At 45.1% G+C, this 19,485-nt stretch overlaps 2 protein-coding genes and 1 non-coding gene across 4 annotated transcripts in view; 1 reads left to right on the top strand and 2 right to left on the bottom strand.

Annotated features, from left to right (window-relative positions):
- Positions 1 to 355: 355 nt before the first annotated feature.
- Positions 356 to 429, top strand: TRNAE-UUC (transfer RNA glutamic acid (anticodon UUC)). Its single transcript has one exon. It is a non-coding gene; the product is annotated as a tRNA-Glu (tRNA).
- A 332-nt stretch (positions 430 to 761) lies between these two features.
- On the bottom strand, positions 762 to 7,011 carry ADIG (adipogenin). The gene is made up of 3 exons (XM_004325449.4): positions 6,578 to 7,011; positions 2,731 to 2,860; positions 762 to 974 (listed from the first exon to the last, which is right to left on the bottom strand). Exons 1-2 carry the CDS (start codon positions 6,702 to 6,704, stop codon positions 2,748 to 2,750), a joined length of 240 nt encoding a protein of 79 aa, XP_004325497.1. The 5' UTR covers positions 6,705 to 7,011; the 3' UTR covers positions 762 to 974; positions 2,731 to 2,747.
- Positions 7,012 to 9,143: 2,132 nt separating this feature from the next.
- Positions 9,144 to 19,485, bottom strand: part of RALGAPB (Ral GTPase activating protein non-catalytic subunit beta) — a 101,590-nt gene continuing 91,248 nt past the window's right edge. For both annotated transcript variants that reach the window (XM_019943860.3, XM_019943863.3), the window contains exons 26-30: positions 18,985 to 19,121; positions 17,180 to 17,288; positions 16,325 to 16,403; positions 13,920 to 14,068; positions 9,144 to 13,073 (exon numbers count right to left, since the gene is read on the bottom strand). In XM_019943860.3, the coding sequence (XP_019799419.1) occupies positions 12,880 to 13,073; positions 13,920 to 14,068; positions 16,325 to 16,403; positions 17,180 to 17,288; positions 18,985 to 19,121 (668 nt within the window). In that variant the 3' untranslated portion in view covers positions 9,144 to 12,879. The remainder of the gene's footprint in view (positions 13,074 to 13,919; positions 14,069 to 16,324; positions 16,404 to 17,179; positions 17,289 to 18,984; positions 19,122 to 19,485) is intronic.

The following is a 19,485-nucleotide window of genomic DNA, read 5'->3' as shown; positions in this document are numbered from 1 at the left end:
GAACCCATGTGCCACAACTACTGAAGCCTGCGTGCCTAGAGCCTGTGTTCCACAACAAGAGAAGCCACCGCAATGAGAAGCCTGTGCACCGCAACGAGGTGTAGCCCACGCTCGCCGCAACTAGAGACAGCCCGTGTGGAGCAATGAAGACCCAACGTGGCAAAAAAAAAAAAGAAAAAACAATCATGTGTATAAAAAATGCATAGTGAAGCACCTAGCACACAGTAAGCACCCACTAAAGGTGAGCTCTTCCTATTGTAACTAGGCAAATGGCAGATAATGTACATAGTTATAAAATTAATATTTGTTATTAAAATCAACCTGAAGACTAATCAAGGAGTCAGTTTGAGGGAATTCCCTGGTGGTCCAGCGGTTAGGACTCGGCACTTTCACTGCCGGGGACCCAGGGTTCAATCCCTGGTCAGGGAACTAAGATCCTGCAAGTTGCGTGGCATGGCCAAAAAAAAAGGATGAGTGATTTTGAGCTTGATTTCACATACAGTGAGTTTGAATTAGAAAACAGAAGTTCAGAGCAAGATCCCCCAGCCCTTTGAACAGGTGGGAAAGAGATTCCCAAAGGTCAGGATGGCTCAAGGTGGTACCAGGGCTGGGCCCGGGCTGCACAGCTTGTCAAGTGAGTGGACTTGGTCAGGCCCAGCAGGTTTCTCTGGGGCCTGCCCTCACGGGCCTCTGAGTTCAGTCGGCAGCTTCTCCCCAAGGGCCAGCTTATACTGTCTTCACAGGCTCAGGCTCCTCCCTGGGGGGACTGGGAGGTGGTCTGTAACGGAGAAGAGCCGGGTCTCTGGAGGCGTTCGTGTGTCCATCAGTGGAGGAGACGAGTCGGGGGTCCCTGGGGAGCAGCTCACTCACCAAAGTCCTCTCCCCTCCCTGGCAAGTCTCCCATCCACCTCGGCCGCTGCTGCAGCCCTGCTGACTCTGGGAAAACCAGGCTGGGAAGCAGTGGAACATTGGATCTAGGGTGACAATGAGATGAAAGAGTAAGAGGGAGACAGAACCACGATGGGGCAGGAAGGGCTCTATATCAGAGTCCGAATATCTCCTTTTCTTACCCCATTAATTGTACACAAACAGTACGGGCTATGTGATTTGTGGGGCCCATTAAAAAAATGAACAATGTGGGTCCCCTTGTTCAAAAACTAAGAATTTCAAGGGAATTCCCTTGTGGTTCAGTGGTTAGGACTCTGGGCTTTCACTGCCGAGGGCCAGGGTTCGATCCCTGGTTGTGGAACTAAGATCCCACAAGCCACGTGGCACAGCCAAAAAAAAAAAAAAAATTAAGAATTTCAAGACAGTGACAGCAGAACATTAAACGAAGCATGAGGCTCTTCTGAACATGTGACCTTGTGGAACCACACAGGTGACAACCTGTGAACCTGGCCCTGAGCACAAAACTCTGAGTGCGTGTCCAAGTGTGTGTTTTTCTGGGGAAAGGGCCCTCAACTTCCTTTTTCAACTGTCAAGGTCATGACCTGACAAGGTCAGTGTGACTGAGGTTAAGTGAGGGTCCCTGCTTCTCACCACCACCTCCTTTCTCCACTCAGACAGGCAGGGGCTCCAAGAGTGAGACATACAGACAGACCTTGGGGTAGGGCAGGCCATGGTGGCCCTGGGGACAGAGAGAAGTGGATGCATGAGAGATGGCATTTAGGACTTGCTGATGGACTGGACGTGGGTGGGAGGAAAAGAAAGGCATGACGGATGACTCCCAGGCTCGCGGCTCAAGCAACTAGACCAACCAACGGCAATGCTGTTCATGGAGATGCGGACCAGCTGGCAGAAGATCGGGTGCTGTGTTTTGCTTTGTTGGGTAGCAAAGGGAATTAAGAATCCCATTCTAGCCATGAAAAGGCATGGAGGGGACAGATAATAGAGCTCAGAAGGGAGATTAGAGTGAGATACATTTGGAGTCACTGGCATAGAAATGGCATTTAATCCCACTGGGATGGATGAGGTGTCCTCGCTGTTCAGTGAGGGTAGAGCTCTGATACTTGGGCACATTATTTAACTGCACTGACACTCTGAATTCCCACCTGTAAAATGAAGATAAAAATAATATCTTCTTCATAGGACTTCCGTAAATGAGCTTGTGAACGTTTAGCACGGGCTCTGGTACCTATTAAACACTCAATGAATATCAGCCATTATTATTACTGTTACTATTGTTATCACGTCTTTCTCCTTCCTTTTACAAATATCTCTGGCGCCTCCATTGTGTGTCAGGCATTGCTGTGCATGTTTTGGAGACATCAATTATCGAGCACGTCATGGGTAATAAGTCCTATGCAAAAGAAAACATAGAGCAGAGCCAGAGTGGGGAAAAGATTACAGTGTTAAGGAGGGTGGTTGTCACTGAAAAAGTGACATTTGAGCAGCACCCTTCGAGGTGAGGTATGTGTGGGGAGAAGGGTTCCAGGCAGAGGGAACAGCCAGTGCAAAGACCCTAAGGAGGGTGATTGGAGGTGAGGTCACAGAGATAATGGGTAGGGGGGGCCTTTGTAAAGAAACTCTTCACGGCAGAGGTGACTGGTCCTCTAACGTGGCAAGAACAGGTCTCCCACACAATAAGGCAGAAGGTTCTCTGACATGGCAGAGACAGCAAGATTTCCAACACGGTAGAGGGAGCAGAGCTCCAACATGGCAGCCGCCCTAGGCTTTGGGCAGGCCCTGAGGCTCCTGTTTCCAGCCCCCCACCTCTTAGAGGGGCCTCACCTGGCAGAAGAGCCTCACTAGCAGGGCCTCTCCTCCTCTTGGCTATGCAACGTCTTCTGGCAAAACTTGGCGGGGACTTTGCTCCAGGGCTCCCAATCAAAGCAAACATCTGAGTCATTTTCCTCTGAATCTGTGGAGGGACAAGACAAGGCCTCTTCAGTGGTCACATCCTAGCTCCTATTTTCGATGCTAAAGGAGCCCCCTGCAGGGCCCAGGCATCCCCTGCAGCCTTATCTGAGGCCAGGGGGCCAAGGCAGAAGCATGGCAGATGAGACAGCCCCAAGACCTCAGGAAGACTTTAGGGCCTTGAAGGGTGAGCTGGGACCAAGAACGAAGGTTGGCCCATGACACATCCATCTTCTAGAAGAGGAAGGACCCTAGGGGTGAGCAAATGACCTACCTGTATTGAGCATGGCCCAGGAGGGGTCACCGAGGAGACACAAGCCCACCTACCCACCTGTCCATCCATCCATCCACCAGTTCATTCATTAACAAATGTCTGAGTATATGTGTCCAATGGTTTCCCTTACAGCACTGTTTTATGGTGAAACACACACGCGCACACACACACTAAAATACCCTGGAAACCATGTGTGTGTCCATCATGAGAGGTCTGGGTGATGAAGTGTGGCACACTCACGTGTGGCATGTCATGAGGCTTGCAAAACACCCGCATTAGATCTGTATCTTGTAACTTGTTGGATGTCTATGGTATATTACAAGAAAGTTGCAGAGAAGTATATGGTAGAATCCCTTTTTTAAAAAAAAGAACGCCCCCTTCACCCACCAAAGCCCCCCACCAGGGATCAAACCCAGGCCCCGGCGGTGAAAGCACCGAATCCTAACCACTAGACCACCAGGAAACCCCCTCGGCCTTTTCTTGGTCTGAAATCTGAGGGGCTGTCTTCAACCTCCTCTACTTCTCTGTAACCAGTGAAACAACTTGAGCATACTCAGAAAAACAATAATCTCCCCCTTCTCCCTCTTTTCTTACCTTGCCTTCCCGAGATATGCCATGTTAGCAAGCTCAGGTACCCATCTAATAACACGTGTAGGTTTTCCTGCCGCTGGGAGGTGGCAGCGCTGGACGCAAAAGCAGGTCCCGGCTCCACAGTCCCATGCAGTTCCATGGGGGCCCTTGTCCAAAGGCAGGGAATTCGGAGGCTTCATCCTCCCTTCCTATGTCAGGCTGGGGATCAGCACTGCCCTCCCTGGCCAGCGTCTCCAGGGCTCAGCTGCCAACCATCTTTTCTTGCCTCTGTACCCATCTCACCAGGCAGCTCCCCCCTCCCCCCCACTTGCTCCAGCCTCCACTTGGAAAAGCGCATTGGCATCCTCACGTCCTCGTGGGCCACGTGGCACTTGCTGCTCAACCTTCTCCCTTCTGGGCTCTGAAACCGCCCTGCTGAGCCAGGCCAGGTGGGGGTGGGGAGGGGGGAATCAGAGCTCCTCTTGACGGCTGTTCATACTGGATTCCAGGCCAGACTGATTCCAATCCAGAGATCCATGGCAGAAGAGAAAACCCCAGGCCAGGGTGTCCCGAGCCCCAGCCCCCCAATCCCTGGCAGGTCCAGACCCTGGGTTTGAGCCAATTCTCAGCACAAAGACAGAACACAGAAATACTGAGATTCCCAAGAAGACGGGGACCCTGAGGAAGGGCTGCTTGCCTCACTTTAAGGACAGTTTCTCTTCAATGCAAAATCAACAAAAGGACCTGTTTCAAACTGCCGTGTGAGATGTCAGTGGGTAAACAGCCTCTCAGGAGAAAGTCTGAGAGCGGGGTCAGACAGGGCAGGTTGTGGATGGCTTAGAGATGGGCCTCCAAGGAGAATGAATTGCTGGAGGAGGGTAGTGCCTTGGACCTCAGGGAAGGTGTCCCACCTTCCGGAAAACCCATCCAAAGCTACGCCTACACTTCCTCCTACCTTGACAAAACCGACACTGCCTGGATTATTTCTCAGCTTCCAAACACCTGCTATGTGCCATGTGTGTACAGGTACCCGGCCCCTGACATGCATCTCTCCACAGCCCCAAAGGGTAGGGACCGTTATTATCTCCATTTTGTAGGTGAGAAAACTGGGGCTCAGAGAGGATTCGCCCCAAGTCCCACAGTTGGTAGGTGTCAGAGCCCAGGTGAGACACTGGACAGTCGGCACTCTTAAGGGTGTGGCCTTGGACAGGTAACTTCTCTCCAAACCTCAGTTTCCTCACTTGTATGATAAGGATTATTTCACAGGGTTAGTCTGAGGATTAAATGAAATAAGGTACACCAGGTGTTTAGCACAGGCCTAGCACAGTGTTCAAAAAAGCTATTGTTATGAACGATTAAGGGGCAAAGCTGAAACCCGGGCCCACATCCCCTAGACTCTGGAGAAACGGGATTTTATAGCCACTGCAGGCAAGGGCTCTGCCTTCTACCCAACACGGGCCCTCAGGGAGGGCTGCCGTCCACCCTGGTAAACAAACATTTTCTGGAAGCTCTCGCCAGGAACTCGTAACAATTGCACAATTGCCGGCCCCTACATGTGAGATTATGGGGCAAGTTGGGGGTGAACTGCTCAGCTTGTCTGAGCACCATCTGAGCAGAGCTGGCAGCACACTCAGTGCCCTCCCTGCGCAGGTGGTCAAAGGTCATGGGGCTGCTGAGCGGGAGGTGGGAGGTCAAGCAGTCCCCAGGAAGAGGCCCCTAGGTGATGGGAGTGCCGGGGGAGACGGGACACCTGAGGAGCAGAGTGTCATTCCTGCCACGTGGCCAGGCCGTCCCCCGTCCCCACCGGCCCACCGCTCCCAGCCTCCCTCAGGCCTGCTTCGCCCTGCCTCCCACTCCTCTGGGTGGCATGCTGAGTTCAGGACAGGTGTCGGTCAGCTTCTGTGATCCTGTGTCCCACAGAAACCCAGATCCTCCCTGATGTGCGGTCTGGGCAGGAAACTGTGTGAATGGTCTCTGGGCACCTGCTAAATGCTGAAGGCTGCTGTACCCATCAAGCTGGTTGCTGACTGCAAAAGCACAGGGCTGAGGGCCGAGAGGGGCTGAAAGCCAGCCCACGCTCTGCTCACCAAGCCTTGTGCCCTGGCTGCATTCACAGGAAGGGACGTCTTTTACTAATTCATCTGCCCAGAGGGGCCACCTCTTTCTGATTTGTACCAAAGACCTTATGTGCTAGCCGTGGCCCTGAAGGGACACCTTTTTGTATGTGTATTTATTTATTTATTATAAAGATTCAATTCCTTCTAAATTAATGATTGGTCACAAAAACAGAAAGCATTTACTGCCATGCTGAAACATACATTTTACATTTGACACCATATTTCACACAAAAATTATAGTTCCACTATTCTGTATATATATATATAGTTTACATACACATTTTGATAATAATAGCTTCTATTACCGGTGGTACATGACTACTGCTTCTTCAGAAATAATATGAATTTTGTATACACGATAACCAATTCCAAGTACATTTCTGCTCCAAGTTTATTTTACCACAAATATATTTATATTATAGCGCAAAAGTAATAAACCGTTTTATCTTCTATCTAGAATATCTTAACTAAATTCGCAGTCACATTCACAATACTTTCATATGTACCAAAGACCTTATATGCTAGCAGTGGCCCCTGAAGGGCCAGATGTGCACACACACACATTGTTTTCCAAACTCAGGATTCACTCTGGGACTCCAGGTTAAGAAACGCTAAACTACCAAGTCCACGCTTTCCCGGAGCCAGCAGGAAACCCCTCTGCCTGAAGGACGCCCCTCTCTCGGCAGTTGTTTGGGGACTCCCAGCATATCCCACGCCCTGCCCAGCCTCCAGGATTAGGGCCCGGGCCTGGGCAGCTCACCTTGGCTGAGTAAGAAGTATAGCCAGACGATCAGCAAGAACAACAGCAAAGCCACGGGCAGACAGAGCCAGAACACCAGGAAAGAAAACGTCAGCTCGTTCACCAGCGGCACCAGAGGGTACTTCATGGTGCGTGTGTGGCTAGGCCAGGCTGGCCTGGGCTGGGCCGGCAGGGCTGCCCTGGGGACCTGGCGGGCCGGGCCACGCTCCGCTCTCAGCCCAACTGTGACTGAAAGGGTGACGTAATAAGGAAACCACAAGGTCCTTCAGGCAGCTGAAGAGAAAGCTGTTTTGGACGAGTGGGAAGAAACTGGGGACAGTGGGACAGTTTGACTGAGAACAAAAGCTCAGGCTTCCTGGCCTGGGTTTGAATCCTTGTAAGATGCTGTGGGTTCACGTGACACCTCCCCGACCCTCCTGTAGAATAGAAATAATCCTTACCTCGCCAAGCTGCTAAAAGTTAGTAAAGTGGATACAAATTGCCCCCGGGTGGGTGTTCATATATCTGAGGTCACATATTCCTTCTGGAGCCAGCAAGGCCCTCAGTAAATGACTGTTATTTAATCTGGAAGCTTCTGCATCTCTCCTTATTAGGGTTTTCAGTGAAGAGCTTCTAAGACTTGAACCTTGTTCCTTTATCTCCCAAATGGGCAAGACACCCCCAAATGCTGAGCTTCTCTCTCCCCCTCGCCTCTGTCATTCTTTCATTATGGAGTAGTCAGTAAATCTCCGCGTCAGGTCCCACGACAGGAAGAAGGCGCTGGACCTCCCAGGGCCTGACAGCCCCTAAGCTGGAGAGAGACTCTGGCCAGGCTGGGAGCCTGGTGGGTGCGGGAAGTCCACACGAAGAGCAGCTGCTGCTTATGGAGGGGAGGAAGGCGGAAGCGTGGTATTCTCCAACTGGCCCACCTGCCTCAGCCACTGCCAGCAGAGGGGCGGAGGGGGCTGGACGGTACTTATGAGACATGCCGATTGGCGTGCTCACCCTGCTCTGCTGAGTCAGAACCTCCAGGGGGTGAGGCTCGGACGCCACACGTCAATAGGCAACCAGTCTGAGGCCGACTTGATTTTCAGACCACGGCATCTCATGGAGCACAGGTTGGAAAGTCAGGCAGACCCAGTTCCAGGCTGGGGGAGCCGCTGTAGGAAGTGGGTGGTAGACCTAGGGGAGACATGGAGTGGAAGGACCCCCTTAGAGGAAGACACTGGCCCAGGGAGAAGAGTAAGAGGGGTCCAGCCACAGTAAAAATGGGGGCGGGGACAGCTGGGGTTTGGAGGGCCAGTGTGTTTAAAGGGAGTCTTAGCCCAGCTGTGGAATGACCCAAGTCCCCAGCAGAGGAGGGTCAGGGCAGATGGTATTAGAATGTGCACCCATGAAACACGGTAGCCTGGCAAGCTGTGCCACTCAGGGCCCGGGGGCCAAGACCAAGAGCTGGGCGGTCTGGGTTGGGGTGATTTCTTGGCACTGTTTTTTGTTTGTTCGTTTTTGGCTGTGCCGGTCGTAATTGTGGCACGCAGGATCTTCAGTTGCAGCATGCGAACTCTTCGTTGCGGCACGCAGGATCCAGTTCCCTGACCAGGGATCGAACCCGAGCCTCATGCATTGGGAGCACGGAGTCTTAGCCACTGGACCACCAGGGAGGTCCCTTGGCACTGCGTTCTGAAGGGGCTGGGGTCAGAAAGAGCTGAGCAGCACAGCTGAGAAAGGCTCGAACACAGACCCCAAAACAGGGCCACCGTGCAGTCAGCCCAGGGCTAAGCTCCCCCGGCCACCAGAACCCAGCAGCAGGTCCTGTGGTGAGGAGGCAAGCAGGTGTGGACACACACCTGAGGGGAGGCAACTCGCAGCCCGGGCTTCCAGTTGCACTTTGGGGGGCCACGCATTGTCACGTGGAGTCAGTGCCAGGCTGGAGGGGTGGCTCTTGGCAGAGTCATGCACCACAGCTGTTTGCTCAAGTGGTACCACCCGCCCACCCCCCCCCCCCCCGCCACGTGTGACCTAGGCATTAGGTGTTAATCTGGCCCCATGGAACCTTCTGCAGCCAAGACCCTACAGTGGGCAGCGGGAGGACCTCCCCCTGCATCTCTGCTTTCCTGACTGGCCAGCCCTGGCAGAGCTCAGATCTTCTGCAGGCAGGGAGCTCAGCTGGCATTTCTGTGTTCCCAGGACACAGAGAGCCAGCCAGCCGCTCAGCAACTGCTAGCCTCTGTAAGGTGGGCCTCTGTTGGCAAGTGCTTTAGTTACACAAGCTCCTTCCAGCATAGAAGGCCAAATAATTTTCTTTTTAAATTTATCAAATTTTGAGTATTTCATGATACTCTACAAAACCAGGGTGAAAACCTACTGATCTAAATTATGAAGAACACCCATGCCAGAATCAAACCAAAAGCACACATGACATTTTTAGATAAGAATCTCCTTAAAATTTAATTGACTAAATGTATTACATTCAATATTCCATGGGTTTCTTCTGGACAAAGGGGCTGCATAAATACAAACAAGCCTCTGGGCCTTCTTCCCTAACTGACGAAGAGGAAACACAGGAGGCGAGGGTACACAGGACACCTTCATATTTACATTTCGCCTTTACTTTACAGTTCAGTGCCAGAAATATTTACAGAAAATACAATAAGAAAAAGATCATGTCTTGGCAACATACCAAAATTCATACAAATTGTGTATATGATTTCAAGCAAATAATGATACTGCTTATTTTTTAGCCACAACTGCCAAGCCCTTCAGAGGAGAAAGATGTTCTTGGTCACTGCAAGAGACAAGGACTTGGGAAACTTGGTTTGCTTCAACAAATATTTATTGGGCGCCTACTGTATGCAAGGCACTGTGGAATCCCAAATTATACCTTTCCCTCACCATTAAAAAAAGAAAAGCATCTGAAAAACATGAGTTGATACTCCGAGAAAAACACTATACAGTACATGGCTTCTTTAGCTACTGAGAACCCACAGTTTGATTCCACATTGAACGGGTGGATTACCTCCAATCTCTCCATCTCGGGAAAAGAGGCTGTCATGGAAATCCCTAAAACAGACCACCTAACGCAACTTACCATTTCATGTAAACATATAAATCAATTCTTTTTAGGAAGATATAACCTGAAGGGGTTTTAAAATGCTGAATGGAGAACTACCAGCAGGAGTGTCAAATTACCTCCGATACATTTTTACCATCTACATGTCTTTGAGCAAGGCTGACTCCCACTTTCTTTGGGTAAAATTCCACCTTCCAATATAAATAAATACTCTTGAAGACACTGCTTCTCTAAAAATCACTCTGCAGAGTCTGACAAATGCTTCCTCAGTGTATGCAGGAAGTAACCATTCATGAAGCCCTCACACACAAAACCTGTAGGAACTGACATTACTGGCCAAAGATGTAGGTATTTTATTTTTATAAATGAGTCCAGAGGAAAATGGGTGGCCTCAGGGGACCTGAAGACCTGGAAATGGAGGACAGCATGCATGCATGTGTGTATATATTGCCAGGACGGGAGGCAGTCAAACCACCATGTAACTATCCAGGTCAAAGGGCCAACGGACAGGAGGGGGTCTTAGGAGGAAGCACTGACAAAAGAGAGCCGGCTGAACAGGAAAAGGCAAAAGCCCTCCTCTGTCCTCAATGCTCCCAATCAGAGAGGGGGAGAGAGCCCCTACCCCCCAAATGTGAGAAGGGACTACGAGGGGCTACCTGCCTCTGTCCCCTGGGTAATGCTTTCCTTGTCAACAAATGCCACACTCATCCACACCCTGGTGCACCTGTCACATGCAGCAACTAAACTGTTTAAGCCAAAGACCGAAGTGGTCCTGGCTTCCCCCCAAAGGTTCTGAACCTATGTTAGCAAATTTATCAAGTGGACTACTAAAGATTATTATTAGAGACTAAATATGCTCCTCTGGCATTACTGTACTCAAAGTGACTTTTACAAAGGCAGTTCAGAGAATTTAGTGACCATGAAATCAAACCCACAATAGTGAAAGGTCCAAGGGTCCCCACCACACTCCCTTTTTAGGTAGATGTGATTTTGAGCAGAAGGAGTCGGCACCTGACGAGGTATGTGTGCCCCATACTCCGTCTGTGCTGTGCACACTGGGGTTTCACGTCTCTGGGAGCAGCACAGTCCTAAATCCATCCCTCCTTCCCTGGGAGCCCACAAAGTCTTCCAGATCATAAATGCATTCAACATGGTTGTTCACTGACTTATCAAAGCCATTAGAATTACAAAGAGTTGTCAGAAATTAGAGCAAACTGAAGCATCAGGAAGGCCACCCCTACACACACACCACCGTACATTTTGCTGACAGCAGAACTATGCCAAAGGTAAAAGTGTTATCTGAAGAGTCACACTGAAGAGGTACACCTGCATCAGTTATTTTTAACCTCTGGAATGTTATAAGTTGCACGTTAATTTATAGCCTTCTTTGTCCACATCCATCAGAACAAGTGCTCATTTTTTCCCATGAAATGTCAATCTGGAATTTCCATGAAAGTTGTTAAACCTCACTTTACACCTGCTGAGCTACTAAAACATTTTTAGGGTAGAACGCGCTAATCATACAACCCCCTCCCCCATGCTACCATCTGGAAACATCAATTTATTGCCCAGATTAAAAAGAAAATCAATTACTGAATAATATTATACCCTGGATGGAAACTGGAGTCATAGAAGGAGGAGGTTACCTTTACCTGAGCTTAAAACAAACACGAAGAAAAAGGTACGGCAAATTTAAAACCAAGAGCTGCTATGCCGTTTCTTGCTCATAGATATCAACATGTACTTCTGGAATAGAAATATCTGCACAGGGAATTAGGTCCTATACTATTCCCCACCCTCTAATTAAACTACCAAAACATCAAACCAAACAGACCGTTGTAGGCCTGACCTACAGAATCTACTGACATCAGAGTTCAAGTGGGAAATCACCCCTTATACAACTGTGATCACTCCTCTTTGGACTTTTAAATGTCACTTATTTTCTTAACATAAAATAATCTTAATAAAGAAGAAAGTACATAAGAACAGGAGAAATGAGCAGTGTATACTCTAGCACTGTAACAGGAATCCTTGTAAGGATGTTCTGGGTCTGGCCACCTCAAAACGTTTATCCCTGGCAGAAAAGTAGCAGCGAGGTAACAGAAGTATTTCAAAAACCCGGGCAGGGATTTGTTGTGCCTTCAGCCGGCAAAGTCCAGAAAATATGACAACAGCCATTTCTAAAAGCAGCCACCCAAGGAGGTGGTCACTAATGTTTGTCAATTATGATGAAATCTAGTAGCTCTCTGGGAGAGATCTGAATTAGTAGCGTTGAGAGGCTATTTCCTGAACCCCAAATTAGAATCCTTCATAAACTACTGCAGTTTCCTGCTTGGTCCTGAAATGAGACAATGGATGAAACCAAATAATGTTTAACCTTTGCTATGAATTTATATTTCTTAATATTTAACCAAGAAATTACCAAGGAATTACAAATGGTTAACCTGTCATAATGTCACGGAGCTAGACAATAATGGAGAGAGTGGAGGCATCACAGCTGTCTTCTAACTTAACTCCACAAACTCCATTTGTATCCTCATTAAAGGACTGGGCCATGCTTCCATTTTAGATCTGTTCCTGGGCTGCCCAGAAACTGAGGCCTTCAGACAGACCTTTGCAGTGATGAGATAACTTTCTGAAGTGTGGAGAAAAACTATGAAATATTTTAATCTCAGACTTCTTATCTGAGCAAAAACACTTAAGTTCTTTTCCGTCAGTTTGACATTTGGATGAGAGCTGGATGACAAATGGACCTACGAGTGAGCAGAAAGTTGAGGTTTCCTTCCTTCTCCTCCATGCTATCAACACGAGTCTTTAAATGTCCTGGAAGAGTCTGAGACAGATTTTACTTTTGAACACAACCTCCTAAAAAGTGAGGTATAAAACTATCTTCAACTTCTAATTTGCAAATTTGAAACTACCAATGCACATGTTTAACTGAGATGCATAAAAGCCTTTCTCCTCAAAAGGCTTATATTTAACTAAAATTGTCACTTTTAAAAGGAAGTTTATGGCTAAAACGTATATCATCATTACCAGCAGGAATATGATTGTGTCTGGGAGCCCATTTCACTAAAAAGCCGAAAAGTCTTCTCTCAGATGGGTTTATAATGTGTCTCTTCTATTCTGGTGATTAAACAGTAAGCTCTTGGGGAGTGATTTGTTTTATTGTTACAGTGATCACCTATCAAATTGTTTTGCTTTGATATTATAGCTCCAAACTAGAGTTCAATAGTCCTAGACAGACAGTGGTCTAAGAACTACAGTTCTTGAGTCCAACCTCCTGAAAAAGTGAAGTATAAAACTCTGGCTCCAACTGCTTGTTCCGGTACTTGTTGACAATGTCGGTGATCTTCTGTTTCCGGCGGACATGTGGTGGACTGTAGGAGTCACTTTCCAGTCTCTTTCTTCTACAAATGTTAATTACAGTCTGCCTCACCAGAAAACCTTGAAAACAGAGGGTTTTAGTCAGCTAGGTGAACTATCAGTATTCAAGTGAACTATTCTCTGCAAACTCAAAACTACTTCATTCCATTTGCAAAACTCCTTGTCCCCAGAGAGACAGAGCTCTACTAAGATAGAACTGTCAGAAGAAACACACAATGACATGGAAAAACAAAATCAAAATCTAGCCTGACAACCCCTTTCCTGCCCTGGAGTGTAAACAACTATGCTCGTTTTCCAGTACTGGAAGTTTGTGAATTACAGCTGTGCTCGTACTTACACGATTAAGCACACTTCAAAACAGAGCCAAACATGCTTCCTTTTAACAAGAGCCACAGGATTTTCCACATGTGGGACCTACTAAGTAATATCATCATTTCCTTATTTATACTTCTTTTTGGTTCATGAAAATGTTAAATAAAAAAAAAAAAATAGAAAACTCAATGGGACTTCCCTGGTGGCGCAGTGGTTAAGAATCCGCCTGCCAATGCAGGGGACACGAGTTTGATCCCTGGTCCGGGAAGATCCCACATGCCATGGAGCAACTAAGCCGGTGCGCCACAACTACTGAGCCTGTGCTCTAGAGCCCGTGAGCCACAACTACTGAGGCCGTGTGCCACAACTACTGAAGCCCACGAGCCTATAGCCTGTGCTCCGCAACAAGAGAAGCTACCGCAGTGAGAAGCCCACTCACCGCAATGAAGAGTGGCCCCTGCTTGCTGCAACTAGAGAAAGCCCACGCACAGCCACGAAGACCCAACACAGCCAAAAATAAACAAATAAATAAATTTATTTTAAAAAAAACAAATGAAAAGAAAATTCAATCCTTCAGCCACATATGAAGCTTACCGAGTGCTCGCCTACTGACAATCATCCCATCCACAAGAGGGATGACCATGTTAAATTTTCCAGTGGCTCCTTGAATTTTAATCCGGAATAATCCAGTGTTTAAAGGGTGGATGAAGATGACAGGAACTTCTTTTTCAAGAGCAGTAGATCTTAAGAAAAGAAAAAACTCTTTTTACCCCAGATATTCAAGAGCTGAAGTCCCCCATGTATAATATAAGAATACCAAGGGGACATACTGCCAGGCAGTATTTGAGAAGAGACAAGTGATCAGTCTGCTCAGAATCTTCTTTCTGGGAGCCCACGGTGAAGCTCCCCACACCAACACCTGACCCTAATTACCCATCAATGGGGTTGGCCTTTTGAAGCTGACCAAAAAAGGCGCTAAAAATTGTGCTTAGAAAATCACTGGGGACACAGGGTGGAAGGAAAGGCCAGAAAAATGTATGGTGGGGAACCATCAATAGCAACCAGCCATTTTTTTACTTTTACTTAGTTCCTCCCTCCTGTAGGGAACAAGAGTGGGGCTGGCCAGAGGGCAGGGAATTCCACCACAGTCAATGCTGGCACCTCAGAGCAGAAGTGGAAATACAGTTTAGGCTCACTATGGGAACCCCTGATATGATTTTCTTTTTAGGGGCTGGGGAAAGAGGTCGGGAGGACCTTAGTCTGCGTCAGTTGCAACTGTCCTCCTCAGCAGAGGTGATAAATGGCTGAATCTTAGCACAGTCAAAGCCCTCAAAGCCTCTGAACAGGTAACACAGCTGCCAAGGTCAGCAACCGTACTTTTAGAAGACTGAATTACACATCATGTGTCAGGGCTATGCCAATGCATCTAGAGGTACCCATGTTACTCTTCGATGCTATATGCCAGGGTTTTGGTTTGCTTTTGTTTTGCAACACAATGAGCTTTCTTTCTAAAGTGATTTTGGCCAAAGGGACAGTGAGTCAATTTTTTAAGACATTTAATAAAAATCAATCCTATACTAATGCTGTCCCCAAGACAAATTCTAAACTTTGCTAAACTACTAGTAAAACACAAATTTTACAGTCCAATCATATTAGAACTTTTGACCTAAAAGGATTAAAACAACAACAAACAGTACAAGACACTTAAAAGTTCTCTTCCAAACTAGTTCTAGAAAAGTACCCCTCATGAAATCTATCCTGGTCTCTTCAGCAAGTCAGTGTCATGGACGAAAAAAAGAAAAAACAGGACTGTTCTGTATTGAGAGACTGAAAGAATTAACACCAGATGGATGAAATGGATGCTGGTTTAAACAAACCAGCTATAAAGACTATTTTAGGGAAAATGGAGAAATTTGAATGTGAGCTGGCTACTAGATGAAATTAAGGAACTGCTACTAACTTTATTACTGTAATAATGTTATCTTTATCTATTTGAAAAGTGTTCTTAATCTTCAGAGGTGCATATTTAGAATGTTAGAAAATCTGTAATTTGCTTTAAAATACTTTAGCATAAAAAACATGGGGACTTCCCTGGCAGTCCAGTGGTTAAGACTCTGTGCTTCCACTGCAGGGAGCACAGGTTCCGATCCCTGGTCGGGGAACTGTGAATAAGATCCCGCATGCCACGCAGTGAGGCCAAAAAAACCCGAAAGCAAACATGGAAGTTTTAAGAATGACTTGCCCTATTCTAGAAATTTAATATGATAATGTTAAAATAAACCACCTTTACTGACTTTGTTTCTACAACAGTAATCTAAATTCATCTTACGTGCAATACAAACCAGATCATGGAAACAGAAGGAACTTACTCAAAGTTAAAATATCAAGTTTAGCTTGATATAAATTATTTGTTTAAACCAAAGACAAGCAAGCAAAAAGCTCTGAAACAATAAAGCCTGCACAGATACATTCTTATTATTCTTAGAATCATATTATTCTGTTTTTATCCTTTTTGTGCATGAAAAGCTAAAATAAAAATCTTAGTATTATAATAAAGTTAGTATTATGTTTTACTTAGAAATATTTTCCCATTAAATAGCTCCTGTGTGATGAGGACATTTTAACTGCTATCTATCCAGAATGTTTTGACCAATTTAATTCCATTATTTCTATCTAATATTGCTACTCTATTATCAGCCTTCATTAATACTTAATTGCCTCCACTTCTCCGTCTTTCTTTTTTGCCTCAGATAAATTTAAACAGCAATTAATTATGCTATTTAAAAATCCTTGCTAATTTGATCACCTTGTGCATTAATCTACAAACTTCTCTCTTTGATTCTTCTCCCCTAATTACGTTTACTTCTTACTGCCTTCATCCCTTTTGTTTCATTAAAGTCCTTATCTCTTAATGAAACTGCAATCAACATACTGTAAACAATAGGTTTCTCTATGCTTAAACACAATGCTGACAAACTTCAAGCAAGTATAGAGCGTACCTCAGAGAAGTGCTACTATTTGCAGTAGTCTCCACACCAGTACTGATTTCTGTCATCAGGTCTGAGAGGGGAAAGTTTTCTGGAAGAAAATCATAGCATTACAATTAATATCTCCCTCCTAGGAAACCTATTTTCCTAATCTCTTCACATAGCAGGCAACATATATATGGACTGCGCTATCCTAAAATATATAATCCTAACTATTCTTCACAAATTAAAAAAAAAAATTCTCCCTTAAGACGTATTTTAGATAAGTTCATCTAAAGCAGAGAGTTTTTACAGAACATAATCTATAGTCTTAGAGGGCTTGGAAATAGCTTTAGAAGTTCTGGAAAGCAACTTTCACACTTTCTTATAAACTCTGAGCTGGATGAGATTCTAGGATAAATACACATTTCTAATGTTCTTAATGCAGCTTACATAAAAATCATGAGAAACATATCCATAGCACAATCCCTAAGGACAAATTAAGCTTTACACTAAAATAAGACAGTAGGGTCTGTGGAAAGAGGGTGAAGGAGGTGTTCCCCCTTCTCCTTTCCAGAGGTTCTGGGGTAACTGGGGGCTACATGCAGTGGGACCAAGTGGTCACAAACCAGTAACTGTCATACCAAGAAGAGTTAAAGGCTTTTTGTAACCATGAGTCTCATCAAATCTTCACAACTATGAAATAAGTGCTGGATCACTCATTTAACACATGAGTGACCTAAGGCTTAATGAAATCCAGGCTTGCTGAACTCCAGTTCCAGCTCTTGGCCACCATATAGGGCCTATGCTGCCACTCCCTTTAGACATTTAACAAGTCATCGTCATCCTATTATAATCTTATTAATGGACAAAGTCCTTACACAGTACCTATATCATCATAGCGTTCCACCCAGACTACAGAAACTCTTGTCTCAGGTCCAAGGGGAGGCACAGGGCGCCCCTGAGGCAGCTTCTTCATTCTGGAACTGGGACTGAGCTATATGAGGCAGAGAAAAGCAGAAGAGGGGAAGAAAAAGAAACAAACAAATAAAAAACACTGGCTTAATAAAACTACAACCATACATTCATCAAGCTACCCAGTGAAATAAGGATCACGTCATGGGAAGTCACTTCTGGAAAAAAGTATAAAATACATGTGCAAAAAAGCCCTTCTTTGGTTCCTCTGTTTATCAAGTCTCAAACTAGAACAAGGAAATGAAGGTCTAGAAACTTCAAATGAAAAAAAGATAAGGAACAGTAAACAATTATAGTTATAAAAATAAAATTTGATGCAATGCCTTAATGAGTGCTTAAAAAGGATCTGAGTCTATCTCTATGGTCAGAAAGCAGGATGATTTTTCCATCATAGCAACATCACTGATTTGCCTGGGGATCCTTTCAGTGTTGAATTCTTGTCAACAGCTTTTCCTGTATCTACTGATATGATTTTTCTTTCCTTAAGTTTGTTAGTAGTCTGCAAAGTATGTGGTAAATGAAAACATGGTGCTTTAAGAGTTGTCATTCTTTGGATTTTAAGAAATAACCAAGCTTTATGCGATTTATTTCTTTTTCTTATTTCCCTGCATAAAACCTCTACTATCTTGTGAATAGAGGTAGTGAGAGCAAACATCCTTGACTCCATTTGGTGGGAAAGCTTTCAGAATAATGTGTAAGTATAATGTTAGCTGCAGGTTTCTAGCAGAGTTCTGTTTCAGGTTGAGGAAGTTCCCTTCTAATCGTAACCACGTTGGCATTCAGAAAATGAGTAGCAATCCCTGACCATTAGATCTGACTAAAATTCTGCATTACCTGACTTGTTCTTCTCCAAACTGTATTCTGTAAAACCTTTTTAAAGGTAGCAACTCATGATTTTCAAAATCAGTCTACTTCAGAGAGTTTTATACAAGTTAACTTTTTTTCCCAAATCAATTTTAAAGGTGAACCTCTCCCATATTCTTTTAAGCAAATACTTAACGTTAAAAATCATTTTAAGTGTAGAAAGAGCCAAATTAAACTCCTTTACAATGGAAGAAGGGCTTCAGGAAAGTTTACACTACACTTCTTTTGTCTTTTTTACTATTTGTTCTGAATCAATTTTCTTACACCTGTAAACTGATCCTGTAGTCTTGTTATCACTTACTCAGTCACTTTCCAGTAAGGATTAAGACATAACATGAGGGGAGAACACAGATAAGACACAACATCTGATAAGGTAAGAAAAAAGGATAAAAGTAAAATGCTGTCTTCTTGTAGTAGCTGCTGTGTTGCCTCACTCAGTGCATTTATTCAAACACTGGGTGATTCTTCAAAATGCTGTCATCTGTATGTTGTCAGACTTAAGTTGGATTTTGCATGATTAATGCTATGAAATGTATAGTAACTGTTGTACCTTTAGTGGATATTTTAGGGACCAAATAAAAACCTAGGCTTGAGACGGAATGGATGAAAGAACCGAGCACGGAACTGAAATGGCTAAATCAAGGAAAACAACAAAGGCTGAATTAGAATTAAATATTTGTTGCAAGCTGAAAAAAAGAAAAGCATAAGAATTTGATTAAAAAAATTAAGATACTAATGAATCAGTACTGCTATAATTACTCTCTGAGTTAAAGTTAAAAGCTTTTCAGGTGTGATTTTATAATTACTTCCATTTCACTACAAATTTTTGGAGGTTTATCAACAAAGTGACTTACCCTCTGTGAGGAATTAAGATTGTCTGTGTGATTAGGGAAAAGCTCAAGCGTCAGGGATGGCTGTTTCAGAATTCCTGGCATAAGATCCATATTTGAATCACTGTCTTGGTCTGAGATGTTACTTTCCAATGAATCAGCTATAGCATAAAGAAAAAAAATAATTATAATACCTACTACTTCCTTAGAGCAAACGTGTTTATTAAACTAGTTATGCTAACAGTCCAACCTAAGTCACTTAAGCAAAGCATTGCTTCTAGAGCAAGGGTTGGCAAAGTTTTTCTGCAAAGGATCAGGTAATAAATATTTCAGGCTTTGCTGGCTATACAGGTCTCTACTGCATATTCTTCTTTGTAGTTTATTTACAACCCTTTAAAAATGTAAATACCATTCTTAGTGTTCTGAATTTTGCCTGTGTGCCATAATTTGCTGGCTCTGGCTCTACTGAGTTGGTGCAAACAGGCTGGGCCAGAGACACCAGGCAGGGACTCAATAGAGGACAGA

Source organism: Tursiops truncatus, chromosome 15 (genome assembly GCF_011762595.2).
Source record: "Tursiops truncatus isolate mTurTru1 chromosome 15, mTurTru1.mat.Y, whole genome shotgun sequence".
Classification (NCBI taxonomy): Eukaryota; Metazoa; Chordata; class Mammalia; order Artiodactyla; family Delphinidae; genus Tursiops; species Tursiops truncatus.
Note: the sequence above shows the minus strand (reverse complement) of the source record. Positions and strands in the feature narration are given on the sequence as shown.